Below are 20,323 nucleotides of genomic sequence, written 5' to 3' on the forward strand. Positions count from 1 at the left end.
CCTCTGTGCTCTGCCTGTCCATCCTTTTCTCCCTCCGACCCCAGGCAGCCGCTCATCTTTTTACTGCGTCCATAGTCTTGCCTTTTCCAGAATGCCATATAGTTGGAATCCTATAGGATATACCCTTTCCAGATTAGCTTTTTTCACTTTGTAATCTTAAAAGTTCTCATAGCAGGAAAAGGAAGTGTGTAACGGTGTGTGATGGATTTTAACTAGACTTACTGTGGTGATCATTTTATAATAGATACAAATGTGGAATCATGTTGTGCACCTAAAAGCCATATAATGCTATATGTCAACTGTATCTCAATTTAAAATATAATTTATATTTTAAAGAGAAAGTCAAAAAAAGTCTGGAAGGATGTGAATCACGATGTTAAAAGTGAGAAAAACATTAATAGTGCCTATCTGTAGAGCATCAGGACTGAGTGATTTTTTTTTTTTTTTACTCTCTGTCTTTTGTGTCATTATAGCCCACCCTCCTTCTCCTCGGGTTCCACATCTGTGGATTCAACCAACCATCCATCAGAAATATTTGGGAAAAAAAATTCCAGAAAGTTTCAAAACGCAAAACTTGAATTTGCTGAATTGGCAACTATTTACATAGTGTTACCATTGTATTTACAATTATCTGCATAACATTTACATCTTATTAGGTATGATGTAATCTAGAGATGATTTAAAGTATACGCAAATACTGCGCCATTTTATATTAGGGACTTGGGCATCCCCAGATTTTGGTGTCCTAGGGGATCCTGGAACCAGGCCCCCATGGATGCTGCGGGATGGCTGTATTTCTTTGTTGGTTGAAAGTTTCACAGTGAACATTTGTTACTTTTAAAACTAAGGGAAAAGGAGCAATTTCTGTTTTGTGAGGAGCCTATTTAACGTGTGTAGTTAAAAAAAAAAACTAAATCCCTTGTAGAATGTAGGCAACAGGAGAGAATGCTCTTGGTCAGGGGCCACCCTCTTGGCGCCTTGATAGTGCACAAGCACCTTTATGTCACGTGTACTTAAAAGGACTTTCTCCCAACGGCGGTAGCCTTTCAAATGAGTAGAATGGCGTTTATCTCTTATTCTTTCTCTCCTTTTATTTCTGTGTGTAAAATGTGATATCGTTGCAGTAATTCTTTATTCTGGTTTTATTTTCAGGAAGACTTCGATGTCGATCACTTTGTGTCCGACTGTCGGAAGCGGGTCCAGCTGGAAGCACTGAGAGATGACCTGGAGCTCTACTATAAGCTGCTTAAAACGGCCATGGTCGAGCTCATCAACAAGGACTATGCAGACTTCGTCAACCTGTCAACGAACCTGGTAAACTTTAAATCCAGAGTTCCTACCAGTCAGTGTATTTACATACGTACTACACACTCTCTTTCTCACTCATGTTTATTCTTAAAAGTGCTGAGTGTTTTTAGAAACCTTTTAGTTGATTTTTCCCCCAGAAACTTGGAGAGATTACTAATCTTATTAATAAAAGAACTAAACTTTCTTGATACACATTTTTTGTTTTGAGTTTAGTTTGATTATATTTTGAATGACTTATTAAGAAGTAGTGAAAAGTAAAGGATAACAATCTCAAGAGTGGTTGTTTTTGTTAGTTGCTAAGTGATTACCATGAAATCTCACTGGTTTAGACTAATTTGCTAGAGCAGATACCAACTATTCCTAAGGAAGTGCTTAATTTACTTTCAGGTACTGTGCTAGCCAGACATAGGTTGAGGAAACATTGGCCAATATTGACCTTTAGGTGGCCTGGTTTTATAAAAACATAGGAATGGTTTGTGAGAAGCGCATCAGTTACTTGGAAAAGTTGTTTAGAAATGCTTGAGTTTTAATACTTGGAAAAGTCTTCTTGTTCATACTTTATTTTGTTGTTAAATCTGTTTATCCAAAGAAGTATAGAAAGTCGCCATCTCCATGGGAATTTCAGGAAGCATTAAGAATAACGAGCTGTGTTTGCTTTTGGGAAGTACACCAGTAAGATAAATGTTCCAGTAGGATTAGAAACCCTGAAAATTTTATTTCCATTCTATTTAATTTGTATTTTTCTCAAAGGCTCTAATAATACTTAGGAGAGATATAGCTCATCAGACTTTCACATCAGCTGGCTGAACATCATAAGTATAGAGATAGCTATTTTTCCTGTTAAAGTTTTTTTAATTCATTTAAAATTTCATCCAGAGGCAAACTGTACACGAGGAATCTTTGATTTATTACGACTTTCCCTATTTGCATAGTTTCATGTATATCAACAGATTTTTTCACTTTCTGTGAGCAATATTTGTGGTAAGATAGCATTTCTGTTATTTATCTAGTTATTAGCAATATGTGATTGTACGGAAAGAATAACCTAAGTCTAGTACTGCTTTGCTCGTTAAACAGAAGCTTCACTGTCACTCCTGACTCTGACGTGCTTGTGCCAACATGATTTTGCCTTTAGGTTGGCATGGACAGAGCCCTCAGCCAGCTTTCTGTGCCTTTGGGACAGTTACGGGAAGAGGTTCTGGTAAGTCCCCAGGTGCCGGTAAACAGTCTATATGTATAAAGCACGTTACGCTCGTTTGCCTTCTCCAAGAAGAACTCCTTTAATGTGTTAGGTTGTTGTGGTGGTGGTTTAATGGTCCATGATTATGGTACTCACCTTCAAAACTGGTGAAAATGATTCTCTACTTTTTGCATGTGATATTACAGACTAAAAACGTGTTTGGTTTGAAGAAGACAGATCGTCAAAGAGTAGACACTTTTAAATGTCAGGGCAGAAAAGAAGGGTATTTCAAAATTTAACTTGTTAATACCACCTCCCCCATCTGTAAGTGGTCTCCAACTTAGAACTGGCTGACGTATAGTTTAATATTTGTAATTTTACAAGTGTTTTCCCAGACAGTGTTTTACATGTGGTTAGGTTCCTGGACCAGTCTACAAAAGCTGTTTAACCCCTGTATGTAACTGAAGGATAATATAAATAGCATGTAACGCCTAGTTTCTGGGAGAAACTCTCTCCCGTGGGAACGGGAGTGTCTGCCTGTAAGCCTTGAGGACAGGGACCCCATCTGGATGGACAGTGGAGCGGGAGTTTTGGCATCACCTCTGACAGGAGACCGTGTGGCCTGCCCTCCCCTCACCCGCTCGTCTGTGCTAGGCACCCCGACCTCCATTGTCCCTTAGTTGTGATGCACTGCACCATCGCTTCCTGTGTGTGTCACCACTGGACCACGCCAGACCAAGTGGCCTCATGCACCTTGCCCCCGAGACAGCGCCTGGCACGTGCGAAGCTCTCAGTAGGTAACGTAGGTAAAGAGGCCCTGCCTGGATAGAACTGAAGGAAATGCAGGGTAATGGGAGTGTCAGAGCTGAGAAGTCCCGAGGAGGGGTAGGCGGGAAAGACTTCATAAGAGAGATAAGTGTTGAGCTGTGCCTTGAACTAGCAGATGTGTTTGAAAGTGTATGTCTTTGAATTTTACAAAAGCTCATTACAGTGCTTTTCCTTGGAGTGGAAGGAAAGGGGTTTGTGGCCCGCTGCTGGGCTGCGCGGCAGCTTCTGCGTGGCTCTCCTGCCTCCTCCTCGGTGCTCCCTCACCTCCCAGCCTCGTGGCTGACGTCTCCTGGGCCTCAGCCTGTGGTAACCTCCCACTCTTCTCTGTGCGCTCTCTCCACTCTGCTGACCTGTGCTTTGAACTTCCTGGGCTGCTCTCACGCCTCCGGGCTCTAGTCCTGCCCTGCCACCTGCCAGTACCACGTCGCCTCCCTTATTCTGCAGCTGTCTTTATAGCCACCTTTCTCCTCACCAGCCACAGACCTCACCTGCCTTTTTGACCTCAACTCACGACGCTGCTCTGAGATTCTACGATCATTGAGGGATAAGACTGTTTCTGTCTAATTCATCATTGTAGCCTCACTGGCTACCACGGTAGCTGACATTTAATAGACATTTCATAATGTTTATTGAATGAATGAATTCACCTCTCCATAAAACGTTTGTGATTTATCTAGTTTATTCTGATCGTTTCCATTACCTTCATTTTGGCCTCAATTCTTCATACTTGGCTTAATTTATTAGCTTCTGGACATGTTTCTCCACCTATGACCTCTGGCTTTTCCTGGCCATTCTGTTCCTTACTTCTTGATTCCTACCATCCCCCAAACAGCATTTCATCAGGAAATATCAGTGCTTCGGGATTCTCTAGTTCCCTAAAATGTGTAGAATCTAAAGTCCTCCTAAATCAACCCCTCCCTGTTTATTTCTACTCCTCTGCAAAATGAAGCCTGCAGTGCACCCGGGTGCATGCCTCACCCACCCTGAGTGTGCGCCGTCAGTTGTGTCTTCCCACCTTTGTCTTCTGATAACCTCCTCTCCACCATCGTCAGCTTCCACAGGTTCTCAGGGTCAGACTCAAGTCCCATCCCCTGTGCCAGACCCTCCTATCCTTTGATTCAGATGATTTCTTGAACGACATTGACGGTACATGTATTATTATTCCTTCGGCCGTTAATCCTCCATAACCTTGGCTTTATATGTCATTTTGCCCCCAAACCATGAGTGCCCTCGACAGCAGTTGTATCTGATATTATGTATTTTTGTCCATATCTGCATAATACCGGCCCGAAGATAAAACTAAGTTCTGTGGAATTTAATTAAATGTGCAAGTTTCGTAATGTCACAGAACAGTTTCTGCTGTATGTTTTCTTTATTCTTTTAAAGAGTCTTAGGTCATCTGTCAGTGAAGGAATTCGGGCAGTAGATGAACGAATGTCTAAACAAGAGGACATTAGGAAAAAAAAGGTAGGTTGCACATGGCTTCATGGTAGCACCTTGGAGTTAACGGCACTTCCGTGCATGTGGTCTGATTTATTTCTCTTGGTACCTTGGCAGAGAGGAAGTGTGGGGTCTCTCCTTATTTTTAGGCATCAGTGTTCAGCAAAGTTCGCGAGGGGTCGAGGCAGAGCTGGAGCCCAGGTCTTCTCACTCCTGGGCTGATTAAGGTCCTGTTAATAAGAGAGGTGTGCTAAGGTAACTAATAGAAGGAAAAGACGAAGAAAATCGCGTATTCTTCTCGTGCGTTAATTTATTCATGACGGCATTAAAACTTTTAAAGAAAACTGTAGATTTCTTATGCTGCATGCCAGCTAAAAGCCCTTCCCTCGTGTCTTCTCACACTTTTCAGTACTATGAAAGTGGTTTTTCTCAAAGCCTTTTTCTATGTATCTATATATACTTACGCTTATAATGTCATGTCAACTGTTTGAAATAGTAAGACAGAATTTTAGATGTACCCAAGTGGTCACAAAATTAACATTCCTCAATTTTTCCAAAAGAAGAAACAGTAATAACTGGTATCCGTGAAACACTTTACAGTTTAACAGGCATATAACTAATTTCTCAGCACCCCTATAAAGAAAATATTAAAATTTTAGACATTAGGGAGTAAGTGGGCTTTCTAAGACCAACTCTTCCAATGTTCTACTGCAGGTTGAAAAACTAGTGTGTTGCTCTCATTCTGCCACGTTTATTTCTTCTTTTGTTTCCACTTGTTAACTGTACCTCTGCATGCACTACTTTTACATTTTACTGGTCCTGTGTTTTAATTTTATTATCTGACTTTAAGGATGTAATGGCAGAGTTAGGATTAGAATTTGAGACTTCTGATGCTAGCCTGGTGCTCGGTCAGTGTTTTCTAAATTTATTAGCATATTTTTCAAAATCTCAAGGGAGAGAAGCCTATTTTGAAACCTTCTGTTTAATTCTCCTTTAAATATCAGCTTCCGTCCAGAGATTTCAAGAATGCAGTGCCTTTCTAGAAAAGACTAAGCTTTGTGAGAGCAGGGGATTTTTGCCTGTTTTATTCACCCATGTCCTCACTGTCTAGAAGAATGTCTGGTGCACAATAGGTGCTCAGTAACTATTTGTTTAATTTTTTTTGTCTTTTTTTAAAATTAATTTTTATTGGAGTATAGTTGCTTTACAGTGTAGTGTTAGTTTCTGCTGTGCAGCAGAGTGAATTAGTTATACGTATATCCACTCTTCTTTCGATTTCCTTCCCATTTAGGTCACCACAGAGCATTGAGTAGAGTTCCCTGTGCTGTACAGTAGGTTCTAGTAACTGTTTGTTTAACGAATGACCTTCTTTTTGTTCTTTTAAGGATGAGAGTTTTTATAATATTCCTCAACCTCTTTGATAATATTTATTGTGTAGTAATGTCTTCAATGAATTGACGCTTAGGCATATAATTGTGTCGTATACATGTAAATAGGATAAAGATGACCAGAAACTAAAATTGAAACATGAGAAAAGGGTCATAAGAAAATAAATGTAGTGCCTATACAGGGGTTCATTTAAGATGGGGAAAAGAAAGAAGAAATAAAAATGCAGGAAATGAGAAAACAAAAAAAGTCTAGTTTTTTTTCTTTTTTTAACTATTAACTTGTAATAGAATATTGAAATATGCTTCTTCTGGGCAGCTAAAATTAAGTTTTACATTCTTGGGAATTCAGTGTTATGTAGAAGTTTTCAAACTGTAGAGTGCTCTGCACACTTTAAGTTGACTTTTGGCTTTGTATTTCCCTGCATTTAGAAAGGGGAAATAAGATAGTTAAGATTGAACATCATGGTAACTTCTTTTTGGCTTCATTTTTATTTTTATAGATATGTGTGTTGAGGCTTATACAGGTTATTCGATCAGTTGAGAAAATTGAAAAAATCTTAAATTCTCAACATTCTAAAGAAACATCTGCACTGGAAGCAAGCAGGTAAGTATTTTTTACTAAATATCACATAAATTAGTACTTCACACCCAGGCTACTTTTTTTTTTTAGTTAAAACGCATTTCTGATAAAGAAGAAAAGCCAAGTGTATGGCTCAGTGTTTTTGAACGTAGCTTATGAAAAGTGGAGGGCGTGAGGCGGTAGAGTTTATAGTACGTCCCTCTGAAACCTTTGTGGTGATGGACCACTGTTCCAACACGTCACCTTACAGGGAGTCAGAGGAGTGTGCTTTCAGTGGAAGATTTTTATCTTTGGAATCGCCTTGTGTAAGCACTGGCAGAATCCTTTGATCTTCCAGGTATGGAATGGCTTTCATCTCTCGTAAGTTTATGTAGACATTCCCAGAGTATCACCATTCATGTATCTTGCACTAGCATTGTAGCGTTAAGGAACGGTATAGGACACATTTAGTTAAAATTTATAAACAGGGGAAAGAAACCTTGTGAAATTAGAAAAAAATGACCATTTCCTTTGTTACACTGTGACCGTCTTATTACCTTCCTAGTGTGAATTCTAAATCAGCCAGGTAGATGAGTGGCTCAGAAAATGAGTAGATCACAGCAGCACCGTGGTGCCATGGGAGGAGCACAAGTTTGTGCCGCGTCTACCACTGGGCAGCCTGAGTCATGGAACCTCAGCTCCCTGTGTCTTGGGCAGCGTAAGGCTAATAGTAACTCCACTGGCAGGGCTGTCTGACAGTCAGCTCGGTAGCCTGCACCCGGCATGTCGTAGGCCCTCACACATCTAATTTGGGTCTGACAAGAGCTTCTCCTAAAGGCACGTGGACAGCCATAACATTTTTCCCTGAGTAATATTGGATAATCTGCTGCAAAACCAACCAAAGCCAAATTGAATATACCTATACCAAAGTCTTACCGTACGATAAAAGCATGTTGGATTTCTTAATTTTAGGAATCAAAATGTTAGATTTGGGAGCACCTTAAAGGCAGTATGCTCCATATCTCTCGTTGTATAGATTGAGGAATGCGGCATCCAAAAAGGAAGTGATTCTCCTGTCCTGGGTCTCTACTTCCTTTCATAATCAAGATGTACAAACAAGTGGTCAGCACTTGCTGTCTCTGTCCCTTCAGCCCCCCGCCCTCGCGCTCCTGCCCTTACCTCCGCTGGCCAGCGTCTCCGCTGCTGTCCTTTCTGACCCGTCCCTTCTGACCCGTCCGGTGGAGCCGTCTGTCTTGAGCTGCTCCGCGTCTCTCTCACCCTCAGCAGCATTGGCAGCTCCTGCCAACTTGTCCGCACTCGACATCCGCCATACCTGCCTCCCTGTTTTCTTTTCACTTGGGTCCGTTCCTACTCCCTTCCTCACTGATGTCTTTTTCTATGATACTATTCCTTTGCGATGTTCCATCTTTTTTTTTTTTTTTTTCTCCTTTTTGGCCGCACCACATGGCATGTGGTATCTCAGTTCCCCAACCAGGGATCGAACTGTGGCCCCCTGCAGTGGAAGCGCAGAGTCTTAACTGCTGGACCGCCAGGGAAGTCCCTCAATGTTCCATCTTTAATGTAATAGATATTATGCTGTTTCTTGCTCAGAATCACCTTTGAGTACTTTTAAAAAATTCAGATCAGCAACTTTGAGCTGTAGAGAAAGGAAAACCAGGGCAATGTAAGTGAATGGTAACCACAGCATGCTTCCTAGTCCAAGAAACGTTTAGATAATTTATAATTAATAGATCCACACTAGGTTACTCAGGAAAGAGGGATTGACCTTTTGGGTTGGTCTTGCAGGGGAATTGCTCTTCCTCTAAACTAGTTTTCTGTGTGTTTTTTTGTTTTGTTTTGTTTTTTGCGGTACGCGGGCCTCTCACTGTTGTGGCCTCTCCTGTTGTGGAGCACAGGCTCCGGACGCGCAGGCTCAGCGGCCATGGCTCACGGGCCCAGCCGCTCCGCGGCACGTGGGATCCTCCCGGACCGGGGCACGAACCCGTGTCCCCTGCATCGGCAGGCGGACTCTCAACCACTGCGCCACCAGGGAAGCCCTAAACTAGTTTGAATGCTACAGATACAGGACTGGATAGACCTGAAATGGATAGCATCTCATTTCCTTGTGATGTGGATTTTTTCCCCTCACTCACTGATAGGTCACCATTAGATATAGGATGCCTCAAGAGAAGCCCAGCAGATGCTTCAGTGCCTTTACATTTTTCTTCTTTTGCTATTTAGCTTCCTTTTGAGTGGTATTGTTGCAGTGTATTTTAGAGGAAAGAAGTGCATTTATTACACTTTGTGGCAGATACACAATGAATGTCCTTTCACTAGGACCCAGAGAATACAGATTGACTGCTCTTTCAGCTCTTTGGTAAATGAAAATGTAGAGCTCTTCTGACTTATTTGATGTATTGCCGCTAGAGGGCTGCTTTTATTTTATCAAGGAGACAGCAGTATTTGGTATTTTAGAAGTACTGGAGGTATTTTAGAGGAAGAGAGAATGAGACAGAGCAGTAGAAGGGGATTCAGGTGTAAATAATAGGATAGGGCAAGAGAGGGAAGGGAGGTTAAAGATGAAGAAGGCCATGGACAGGAGAGCCTGGGGGAGGAGGTGGAAACACCCGTCACACCCACAGTGGCCTGGTCCAGCTCCTGCTTCTTGCTTGGACCCTGTGGCTGAGGCCAGGCAGCGTCAGTGGCTTATACTGAAGTAGTTGCCCACTGTCCTAGAACATGCTGTGCATGTGACTTATGAAAGCTGATGGCACGAAGGATGCTTTAGCTTCTACCTTGTAACAGGGGGCTGTGGAAAAACACAGTGGGTGCTAAAGCATCACCATTGCTAATCATGTGATGTGTTCTCTCGGAAACTTAAAACCTCTAGGAGTTAAATTTCTCTAATTGTCTCTACTAGCCCACTTCTGACTGGACAGATTTTGGAGAGAATTGCCACAGAATTTAACCAGTTACAGTTTCATGCTGTTCAAAGCAAAGGCATGCCTCTTTTGGACAAAATAAGACCAGTAAGTGTTGTTTTAGATTTTCACACTTTGGTATTTAGGAATTTGCTAAATAATTTTGGTTTTACCTGATACAGGCATACCTCATTTTATTGCCCTTCACTTTATTGCCCTTCACAGATATGTTTTTGTTTTGTTTTGTTTTTTAACAAATTGAAGGTTTATGGCAACTCTGCATCAAGCAAGTCTATCAGCCTACCAGTGCCATTCCAACAGCATTTGCTCACTCCATGTCTTTGTATCACATTCTGGTAATTTTCACAGTATTTCAAACCCTCCACCAGCAAAATGATTACAGCTCCCTGAAGGCTCAGATTATGATTGACATCTTTTAGCAATAAAGTATTTTTTAATTGAGGTAATTAAGGTATATACCTTGTTTTTTTAGACATAATGCTATTGCAGACTTAATATACTGCAGTATAGTATAAACATTTCTTTTACGTGCACTGAGAGACCAAGAAATCCCAGTGCCCCGCTTTATTGTGGTACTGCTCGATTTATTGTGGTCTGGAACCACACTCGCAGTATCTCCAAGGTATGCCTGTAATGCCTGTGATAATTGTTGATCTGCAGGATTTTGAAACTAGCTTTGAATTTTTTCCTTCAGTTTTTGTTTTTTGGACCCCCTGCCCCCTAAGTGTCACACATTGTAGATTTTGTGTAAAGACACAGGCACATTCTCCGAATTATAAGGGTAAAATTAATTCTAAATTTCATGTAACTTGACACACTGTATGATGTAGTCAGAGTTAATTTATCCGAAACTCTCGACTGGGCTTTAGATTCATGATGTTTGTCAGATTTACTGTGTAGCTTAAGAGGAGAATAACTTCTTTTCTCATTCTGCAATTCTGTCTAAATCCTCCTTTGATATAGCAGAGATTTACTTATAAAGAGATGTGGAGTGGAGGAGAGATTCATTGTTACGCTCCAGAAAATGTTAAGATTTTAATTTTACACATATTCTCTTCTAGTGCCGCCAGAGATTTGTTATGTATATATTTGAGTCTTTAGAAATTGTTCCAGCTGCTTTCTTACCTGTTTTTCTTGCAGCGTATAGCTGGCATTACAGCCATGTTACAGCAGTCACTGGAAGGCCTCCTTTTGGAAGGTCTGCGGACTTCCAGTGTCGATGTAATCCGGCACTGCTTACGGACTTACGCCACGATTGACAAGGCACGGGACGCGGAGGCGTTAGTTGGTCAAGTCCTAGTGAAACCATACATGGATGAGGTTTGTGCACCCCCAGGCCTTCATTCAGCAGGCGTTCATAGAGCGTCTGCTGTGTCCTGGATGCTTCACTGGGCGTGAGGGTGGATCAGAGGTCCTTCTGTAAAGAGCCTCATAGTTACTGCACCATCAGTTGTAAGAAAAGGTTGGTCCCTGGTGGTTACAACCAGCATGCAGGAGTCAGGCACCCTCTCTCGTATTTTCTAGTGATGCCGTAGCCCAGGGATTATCTTAATTTAGTAGGGGGCAGGTCTTCCCTAGGGAGAAGGTGTGTATCAGAACATTTTTAGGTCAGTTTTATGCTATGTAATATTTGCCAATAAAGTTTTTAAAACGAATCTTTAACTACTGGTCTAGTGGGTAGAATGGAACAAGTAAAGCAGATGCCAGCACCGCAGCTCAAGTGCCTCGTGGTGGGACAGCGGGCCAAGAGCCCTGAGCGTGGAAGGTCTGCGTGGAGGGCTGTCTTCACAGACGTGCTGAGGAGTGTGTGGGCCAGGAAGGTGGGAGGGAGGGAATATTCACAGATGAAGGGCTTTCATAGGCAAATTAGCAGCGTAATACCTTAAATCCAGAACTTGGCTATCCAGTGTTCTTCACCTACGAGGATACAGTTAAAATTTGGGAAGTGAGCATGTTCTGCCTTTGAGCAGCCAGAATATATTACAGATTGTACCATATGAAGTTGCCAATACTCAGCATTTTCCGACACGCAAAAATGGCAGCTTTGTCTGGTTCAAACTGGTGGAAGTCACAGGCCCGTCCTCAGTGTTTGCAGACTTTCTTCAGTGCCACATCAGTGTGGACGCTCCTTCTGTCCAGTAAGTACAAAGCCCTACTCACCGTGACTTTGGGGTGAAAGTCTCCCATTTATAAATGGGGAAAATTGAATGTCATTGATAAAAATGAAACTTAAGGATTAATTTCAGTAGTCCAGTCAGCTTTCATTAGGATTTCATTAGGATTTCATTAGGATTAGTAAAAATAAATGATCTGTCAACTTCCTCTGTTTGTATCCTGTTGTACTTCATAGCTGTCTCTCTATAGGAGTGAAAAAGACAAATTACCTACACTATTTCTTTATCACTAAGTGAAAATGGTTACTAATTTATGCCTTTGTTTTTCATTGAACTGAAGCTAATGTGCTAAATTAAAGAAACGTTTGATGTTTCAGTGGCATATTAAATAAACTGTGGCCACATTTTAATTGTATTTAAATTCGTATGCTTGTCATTCGCCTCTTGATTCTCAACCTTAATACAAAAGATAAAATAATAATAAAGTAAAATAAAATATACTCCCTTCCATCTTCCTCTGTCTCAAACCTTCCCCTAATCTGAATAATGGTATTTAGAAGAAGAGGCCACGGTCGAGACAGCAAGGAGCTGTTGTCATGGGAAATCATCGTTTTATTTCGTTTTCAAGCTCAGGAGGGAGACAGGCGAATGTGTCTGGCTTTTCAGCTTCAGGCCAGTCTCTGTCACCCAGCCTGTGTCTCCCCCAGGTCAGAGCTATGCACCCGAATCCTGGAACTAGCTCTGAGTGAGGCTGTTACTGTTAGGAAACATGTCAGCTGGGGAGGAGGGGGGCGAGAGGAAACACACTTTTAAGGTTTTCTTTGTTCTTTTCCCTGTGGTATGTAACTCATACTTGTCTTTTTTAAAAATGATGCTCCTTTTACTAGGTGATTGTAGAGCAGATTGTCGATGCTCATCCGAGTGATCTTCAGCTCATGTACAGGAAGCTCCTGGAGTTCGTTCCCCTCCACTGCCGCCTCCTTCGAGAGGTCACGGGAGGAGCCACCTCAAGGTAGTCTGAGCAGCTGTTCTCAGAGCTCCCGCGGTCCGGGGCTGCGCCTGGGAGCCGCTCGTGCCCTGCTGGTTATTGCTGTCTCGTGTGGACCGGGTTCAGATGCCCTTTCCTGTCTGTGTGTTAGCACAGTGCTCTGAGCTGGGCAGGGGCCATTAGCCTCGTCTTACAGAGAAGGAAACTGTAGTGGGTGGAACGGAGGTGAATGGTGTGTCTCTCTTGAATCCACAGCCCATGCTTTGCCCTTTCCTACACTGTCATTTCCCTAAACTAGGTTTGAAATAAAAGTTGGTTTCCTTCCATTATCCTAATGTCATAATCTGTTAATGAATATCAATTCAGTTTAATTCAACAAGTTTTATAAGATGTTAATTGTGGTTAAAGTCCTCTTCAGTTTTCCCTCCTTTTGTCTGATTTCCATGGTTTTCAGTTCTGTTTTGTAAATACCCCACTGCCTTCCACCACTGCCACTGTCCTGGTCCAGGCCTTTGTCATTTCTCTGTCCACAGTAACAGGTTTTCCCCACCTGCTCGCACGTCTCAGTCTGCCCCTCTGCTGGCACATTTACCCACAGTGCTGAGATTCATGCCCTGCCTTCTTCCTAAGTCTTTAGTGGCTTCCTATTGCTCATTGCGGAAAATGCAGGCTTCTTGATCAGCACACAAGGCCCCTTGTGCTCTAGCCCCGGTGGTCCTCGGGTGGGGCCCTCTGCTCTGTGGTACCCTCGCCCTGGTGTTCTCCAGCACACAGCTGCACTTGCCCGCCCCAGCACACGCTGGGCGGGTCTGTGTTTTTCCTCGGAGTCCCCTCCGCCTTTCCCAGTCCCTCTTTTTGTTGACCTGTCACTCCACGTGAAGCCCCAGCTCAGATGCCACTTCCTTCAAGAGACCATCTTTTACCCTGATTCTACCTTTAATCCTGTTCTCTGCAGGCCATTGCACGTCGCTCTCACTTTTTCCATCTCAACAGCGTGCTCCCCTCCCGCACGGCCCACACCTCCCTCCTGGCACGGTGTCTTGAAGGCAGTAACTACCCAATGTTTGCAGGGTGAAAGACTTAACCTCTTTACAGCATTAGAAAGGCAAATGAGGTCCCTGTCTTCATGGAGTGAACGTTATATTTGGTCTTGAATTTTTGTTCTTTGAAAAGAAAATACACTGCTTGACTTGTGAAGTACCCTATTTCCACTACGCGATTTCAGATGAAGCCGTGTTTTGCCACTTTTGCTTAGTAACACGAAGATTTAGTTGGATTTGGATTTGGGGTAAGAATTTAATAGAAGTCATGGGGTAAAATTAAAGAAGCCACAGTTATGAAACAACCAGTCATTAGATTTGACAGGCCTAGTCTTGGTCCTGAAATGTCAAGTTGCAGAGCCTCACGTGCTCTTTTCCATGGTTTCCAGTGTGGCAGAATTCATGTAGACGCCTCAGAAATCTGAGGAATCTAAACTGTACCTTGGTGGGCCACCTGCATTTGCTTGAGGCCCCGTCGTCCCGCCGCTCCTCACCTTCCCTTGCTCATCTTCTGCCTCCAGGTGCCCTTTATAGCTGGGGACACCAGCGATGTTCAAGATTTATCTTCCGAAGAACGTGGATTAGCTTTTCTAACTGTTGATCTCACAGATTTAAGTTTTCTCTTTGGGGCTTTAGTTAGACATTTACTTTGGGAATGAGGTGATCTTGTCCTTCAGTGTTGTTCAGATTATGTGCATTTGTATTTTAAAATCTTCAATTCTGTTCCTTCTTTCTTCCGATACCTTAATAGAGCTACTTCTTATTACGATTGAAAGTATATGATATGACACATGGAATTGGGTATGTGGGACACAGGCATCTTCTTTCCCTCCTGGACCCTCCTCCAGTCCTGCCAGTAATTTCTCATCAGTTCCTACCTGTTATAGAATGAGATTATCTGATAGCTCTTTCTGAACAGTAAAGCTGAATAAGCTCTTTGTCTTGATAGTTTTTGCTAAGCAGGAAAATTATGAAAACTTTTTACTGTTTATTTTTAATTCTTATCAGAATGTTAAATGCCAATTTGTTATCACCACTTAGCTACACAACTCCCCGTTTTGCTAAAAAATAAGACCGTATATTGCATGGATGATCAATTTTAAAGACAGTTATCTTAATATAGAGCATATCAATAACGGAGCAGTCAGAGTGGGTCGATCAGTGAGATGGTGTTGCTTAAAGCTACTTACAGGTCTTTAAGTTCAAGAGAAACTTAAGGAACCTGCTTTTTTTGTTTATGTACTTGTGTATTTAACCACTGTTAACATAGCACTTATTGTATGCTAGGCACCATCCTAAATGCTTTACAAATATTAATCCATATAATGACCCTGTGAGGTACGTATCATTATCATCCCTGTTTTGAAGATGAAGAAACCAAAACACAGAGAAGTTAAATGACCCAAAATTTGAACTCACGTACTCTGGCTCCCGAGTGCATGCTTTTATCTCAGTGCTGTCTCTCATCTAAGTTTGTGAATTAGAAACCCAGAGTCCAGCCTTTTGGCTAAAAATGCAGAATAAAGCATGCACACACAAAAAACATTACCGTTATCAGTTTTTTGTATTAAGATTTGTGATCGAGATTTTACGTAAAATAGTCATAGAACTTTAGAACTGAGGGTAATCTTAGGGATAGCTGAATCAGAAAGTTGTTAGTAATTGGGCAATTAGCGTGATTTATAGTGCTTTAGAGTTGAGTGGTGTTAAGGTTGAATACAAGACTGCTTTTCTTTTCTTTTTTTTTAAATATATGTGCTGTCCTGTAGGCATTATTGTTCCATTTACAGAGCACAGGCAGAGTAGATGTAACATAATTCTTCTTTTTTTAAAAAAATTTATTTATCTTTGTCTGCGTTGGGTCTTTGTTACTGCGTGCGGGCTTTCTCTAGTTGCGGCGAGCGGGGGCTACTCTTTGTTGCGGTGCGCGGGCTTCTCATTGAGGTGGCTTCTCTTGTTGCCGAGCACGGGCTCTAGGCGCACGGGCTTCAGTAGTTGCGGCGCGCAGGCTCGGTAGTTGTGGCTCGTGGGCTCTAGAGCGCAGGCTCAGTAGCTGTGGCGCATGGGCTTAGTTGCTCCACGGCGTGTGGGATCTTCCTGGACCAGGGCTCGCACCCGTGTCTCCTGCATTGGCAGACGGATTCTTAACCACTGCGCCACCAGGGAAGTCCCACAAAGACTGCTTTTCCTGTGGTATTAAACTGCTTCTTTTTCAAGACAGAGTATAAACATGGTAGCCCATTTTAGGGGAGAAAATTGTGCCAAGTTAAGTCGGTGTAGTTTTCCATTATCCTTGACCCCAGCTTGCTTACTACTTGATAGATAGATGTAGGAGTCAGGACACAGAGGATGTGTCAGGTTCAAGGTGAGAATGAGATCAAGGAGTGAAATAGAAGTTTGGGTCTAAGAACAAACTAATTGACAGATACCGTTTTTTTAAAAAGGTTGAAATAAATTTTAGGCTGAGGAACTTCTATTTTAATAAAAGCACCACAGTGGAATTTTGCTTTTTGGAAGTAGAAGATTCTGGTGTATTTGACTGAAATTTTCCTCTTATCTTACAGTGAAAAAGGCAATACTGTTCCCGGATATGATTTTTTGGTGAATTCTGTCTGGCCAGAAATAGTACGAGGATTAGAAGAAAAATTGCCCTCACTTTTTAATCCTGGGAATCCCGATGCCTTTCACCAGGTACCTTTTCCTCCATCGTCTTGATTCTTGAAGATGTTAACCTGAGACTTTAGGATAATCATATCTTTTCTGCACAGTCTTGGTTCTGTGGTTTTAGGAAAAACCACAGTCTGAGTTACGTAGCAAGCATTTACCTTAAAACACGCACTGTTTTATTCAAGTCATAGTCTCTGATAACTCCAAGGACTAAGAATATTTTTTAGAATGTAAAGTAAAATTCAGTCTAGATGCAATTGGGACTAGATCTGAATATTCTAATTTTTAAAAAGATCCTAAGGACCATTAAAAGCAAGGCTGTTTGCAGTTGTTTTCCATGAAAAATTAAGTTTGTAGATATCTACTGTATCGTTTTGAAGGAAAACGAAGGATTGGATTTTAAAATGCAATATGTAAGTGTCCTCTATAATTTGAAAGATTAGGAGGCCTCGATATTTTCATTTTTTTAAAAAAAAACATCATTTAAAAGACTTCATGGTTGATATTTCAGTAGACTCATATGTTAATTTTCCGTTGTACCATTTTTTAAAGATAGTACGTAGGGTCCTGGAGAAGAATAAAGGCTCTTGGCCAGGTGGCCTGAGTCCATGCCCAGCTCCCCTGCTCAGTACTCTGTGGCTCAGCCCCTCGGCGCCTCTCCTCTCCTTCCTGCTCTGGATTTTGATTTTTGGGTTTTCGATTGTTTTATTCAACATGACAATCTTTGTCTTTTAATTAGGTAATTTGTTAAATTTACAGTGATCGTAGTGACTGATATATTTGGGGTTTCTTTGGTTCTTCCTATTTGTCCCATTTTTTTTCCTTCTTTTCCTTTCTCCCTTCTTTTTTTCTTTCCTTTTCCGCCTTCTCTGTATTTTGGACTTTTGGGGATTTGTTTTCCTCATTTATTCTGTTTTTCCCCTCTACTAATTTGGAAGTTCTACCCTTTATTTCTTTATGTATTAAGTAACATTAGTGGTTACTTAACAGAATCTAAAGCTCACTGGTGTTCTTCAGCCTCCCAAACAGCACAGGGATCTTAGAGTACTTTGATGCCAGTCACCCCATTCCATAGTATCTATTACTGTTTCCAGGGTCTTATTTCTATTTTGATTTTTTTTATCCCCCAAATTGGGCGTTATTTTTATTGTTTTACGTGGTCGTCATTCTCCTCTCAGAATTATTCCACGTGCTTATCATTTCCTTTGCTTCCTGTTCCTTCTTGGATGTTAGACCTTTTTTCTTGGATCATTTTCCTTCTTCCTGAAATTCATCTATTAGCAGGGCCTGTTGATAATAAGTTTCACTTTTTTGTGATAAACCCTCAGTTTGTATGTCTGACAATAACTTTATACCTTTTGTGTTTGAAAGGTAGTTTTGATGGAAGTAGAATTCTCTGCACTTTGAACATTGTCTCTTGACTTCCGTTATGAAAATAGTTATTGTTGTTTCTTTGTAGTTATCATGCCGTCTCTCCCAAATCTTGCCTGTGACTCTAGTGTGCTGTTTCATTATGAGAATCTAGTGTGGGCTTCTTTTTCTTTATCGTATTTAGGATTTGTTGGGTTTCCTGAATCTGAGGATTGGTGGTTTTTTAATCAGCTCTGTCTCATTTTTATTCATTAACGCTTCAGTTGTGCTTTTCTCTCATTCCTCTATTATTTTCTTCTAGAACTTTTGATTAGACTTCCTCACTTTATCCTTTGTGTTTCCTGAATTCACTTTTTAATTTTTTGTCTCTTTGTGCTCATTCTGGATAATTTCCTGGGACTTTGCTTCTAGTTCACTGATTCCTTCTTCAGATTTGTCTAAACTCCTTTTCACCTGTTTCCAGTTTACCCTTATGTTCGTTTCTAGAAGTTCTATTTGCTTCTTTTTCTAACTCTGCTTGGTCAAATTGCATATTAATTTTTAAAGTGTAGAGAGGCACAAGGTGAGTGTGGTGAGCCTGGGGCCTGGTAGACTTCAAAACAGGTAAGACAACAAATTGGGAGCTTTATTATCCCAGAAATACCACTGATCTGTTCTCTTGGCCCGTGTTACAGTGTGTTGAACAATATGAGGTCTTAAGCATTAGCTGTTTAAGACCCTTTTCATTCCTCTTTAGAGAATCATTTTGATCGTGTTAGGCTCAGGAGATTTTTCAGCTCAGAAATGAAGCTTTCTGATAGAGTGTCGACTTTAGAATTCTAAACCGATACTTAACGTTTGCGGGTACAAACATTTCTTGCAAGAAATGCTTTCAGCTTTCAGTTTTAATGGGACATGCTTTTGTGAAGAGAAAAATATTTTTGTATTTTTTCAACACCCATTATATGCAGGGGTATAGTTTTATCCCAAAAGGGATGAGTAATACCTTTCTTTGTCTCAGCTCCACACATGTAGACCACACTCAGGGGATTCAGTAAGTGTAGCTCAAAACCAGTTGAAAGAAATGGAACACCTGTGGTAGTGTTACTGCACTAAAATTCCCACATAAGCACAGACATCATCATATTCAGGTGATCAGTTTGGTGACCCAGAACAGAGTCCCTCTTAATGAGAAGCGCGTGGGAAGTCCTGCGGTGTCCTCCCCAGAGCCTGGGGACTGGGGAATAGAGCCCTCGCCGAAGGAATGTGCAACTGCAGTTTTGCACTGCTGGCTGGCGAGGGTTCTGTTTCCTGTTTCCTTGCTTTGTTTCTGGGTAAATTCTCTCTGAGCCTAAGCAGAAGAGGAAGCGTCATTTATAAAATGGGGGATGGTATAGAAGTAGTTACCGGGTAGGGCAGTTTTCTGGGTTAAAGTAAGTAAGACACTTAAGCGCTGTGTGAGGATGATAAATATTAAGTAAGTGTTAGCTTCTGCTCTTAATGGTGGTGTTAGATTCCTCCTGTCAGTCTTCATGCTGTGCCATCTATAAAAAGGATGTAATTACTCACATGGTTTGAGTCTTTCTTTCCTTTTTAAAATTTTCTACTTCTTCTTCTGGAGAGGCAATGAAAATTATACCACTTAATCTGCAATCTCTTGTGATTCCAGTGGACTGGGTTAGGGGTGCCCTAGAAGATGGGGGAGAGCTGTCGCTTAAAGACCACTGGACTTAGGATGCCTGGGTCTCCTGACGGGCTTGCCACCTAGGACCTTGAGCACGTCACAGAACCACTTTGGGCATTACTTGATCTTTAAGCGGGGACCTTGGAAGGAAGATCCCATAAGGTCCTTATCAGATCCAGAAACTATGATTCTGTGTGTTGATCTTTATCTTGATTACAGCTTTTTTCACTATATGATCCCAGTTCTGGTTAGTTCACTTAAAATGAAAATGCCACCTGTTTGTTCTTATTTTAGAAATATACCATAAGTATGGATTTTGTAAGAACATTTGAACGGCAATGTGGATCACAGGCCAGTGTAAAAAGATTAAGAGCACATCCCGCCTATCACAGCTTCAATAATAAGTGGAACTTGCCTGTGTATTTTCAAATAAGGTCAGTAATTTACCCACCCCCACCTCCACCCTTCTAAAATAGAATTTGAGCACCAGTTAAGTATGTTGGCTCCAGCTAACAGCCCCTTCTTGATCATCATACTGTTCTTTGGGAAACAAAATGTAGAGTGGAAGTGCACAGGAAGTATCGTGATTGCCAAAGTTCTGGCTTGTATGACAGAAAGATAAGTCTTACTCCTTGGTCATTAGACAACTGAGAACACTAGACTCAGAGTGAGCTAGACCAGGCCTGGCTTCATTCCCACGTGCTACGTCCTCGTTCGTCATGAAGAGACAGAAAGAGCGGGTCAGCTAGCAGCTCTTTCTCCCCGTTTTCCTCTCTCATCACCTGCTTCAGATAGCAGTCCTACCCTGCATTTGTTGTTTTGCTCATCTGGAACA

At 41.6% G+C, this 20,323-nt stretch overlaps 1 protein-coding gene across 2 annotated transcripts in view; it reads left to right on the forward strand.

Annotated features, from left to right (window-relative positions):
• The window catches only part of COG2 (component of oligomeric golgi complex 2), a 41,591-nt gene that overhangs the window by 7,429 nt on the left and 13,839 nt on the right, over positions 1-20,323 (forward strand). For both annotated transcript variants that reach the window (XM_029244920.1, XM_029244919.1), the window contains exons 2-10: positions 1,153-1,314; positions 2,444-2,509; positions 4,703-4,783; positions 6,645-6,748; positions 9,624-9,732; positions 10,786-10,965; positions 12,647-12,771; positions 16,352-16,478; positions 19,783-19,922. In XM_029244920.1, the coding sequence (XP_029100753.1) occupies positions 1,153-1,314; positions 2,444-2,509; positions 4,703-4,783; positions 6,645-6,748; positions 9,624-9,732; positions 10,786-10,965; positions 12,647-12,771; positions 16,352-16,478; positions 19,783-19,922 (1,094 nt within the window). The remainder of the gene's footprint in view (positions 1-1,152; positions 1,315-2,443; positions 2,510-4,702; positions 4,784-6,644; positions 6,749-9,623; positions 9,733-10,785; positions 10,966-12,646; positions 12,772-16,351; positions 16,479-19,782; positions 19,923-20,323) is intronic.

The sequence above is a fragment of the Monodon monoceros genome, unplaced genomic scaffold (genome assembly GCF_005190385.1).
Source record: "Monodon monoceros isolate NGI ecotype Baffin Bay Population unplaced genomic scaffold, NGI_Narwhal_1 Super_Scaffold_4, whole genome shotgun sequence".
Lineage (NCBI taxonomy): Eukaryota > Metazoa > Chordata > Mammalia > Artiodactyla > Monodontidae > Monodon > Monodon monoceros.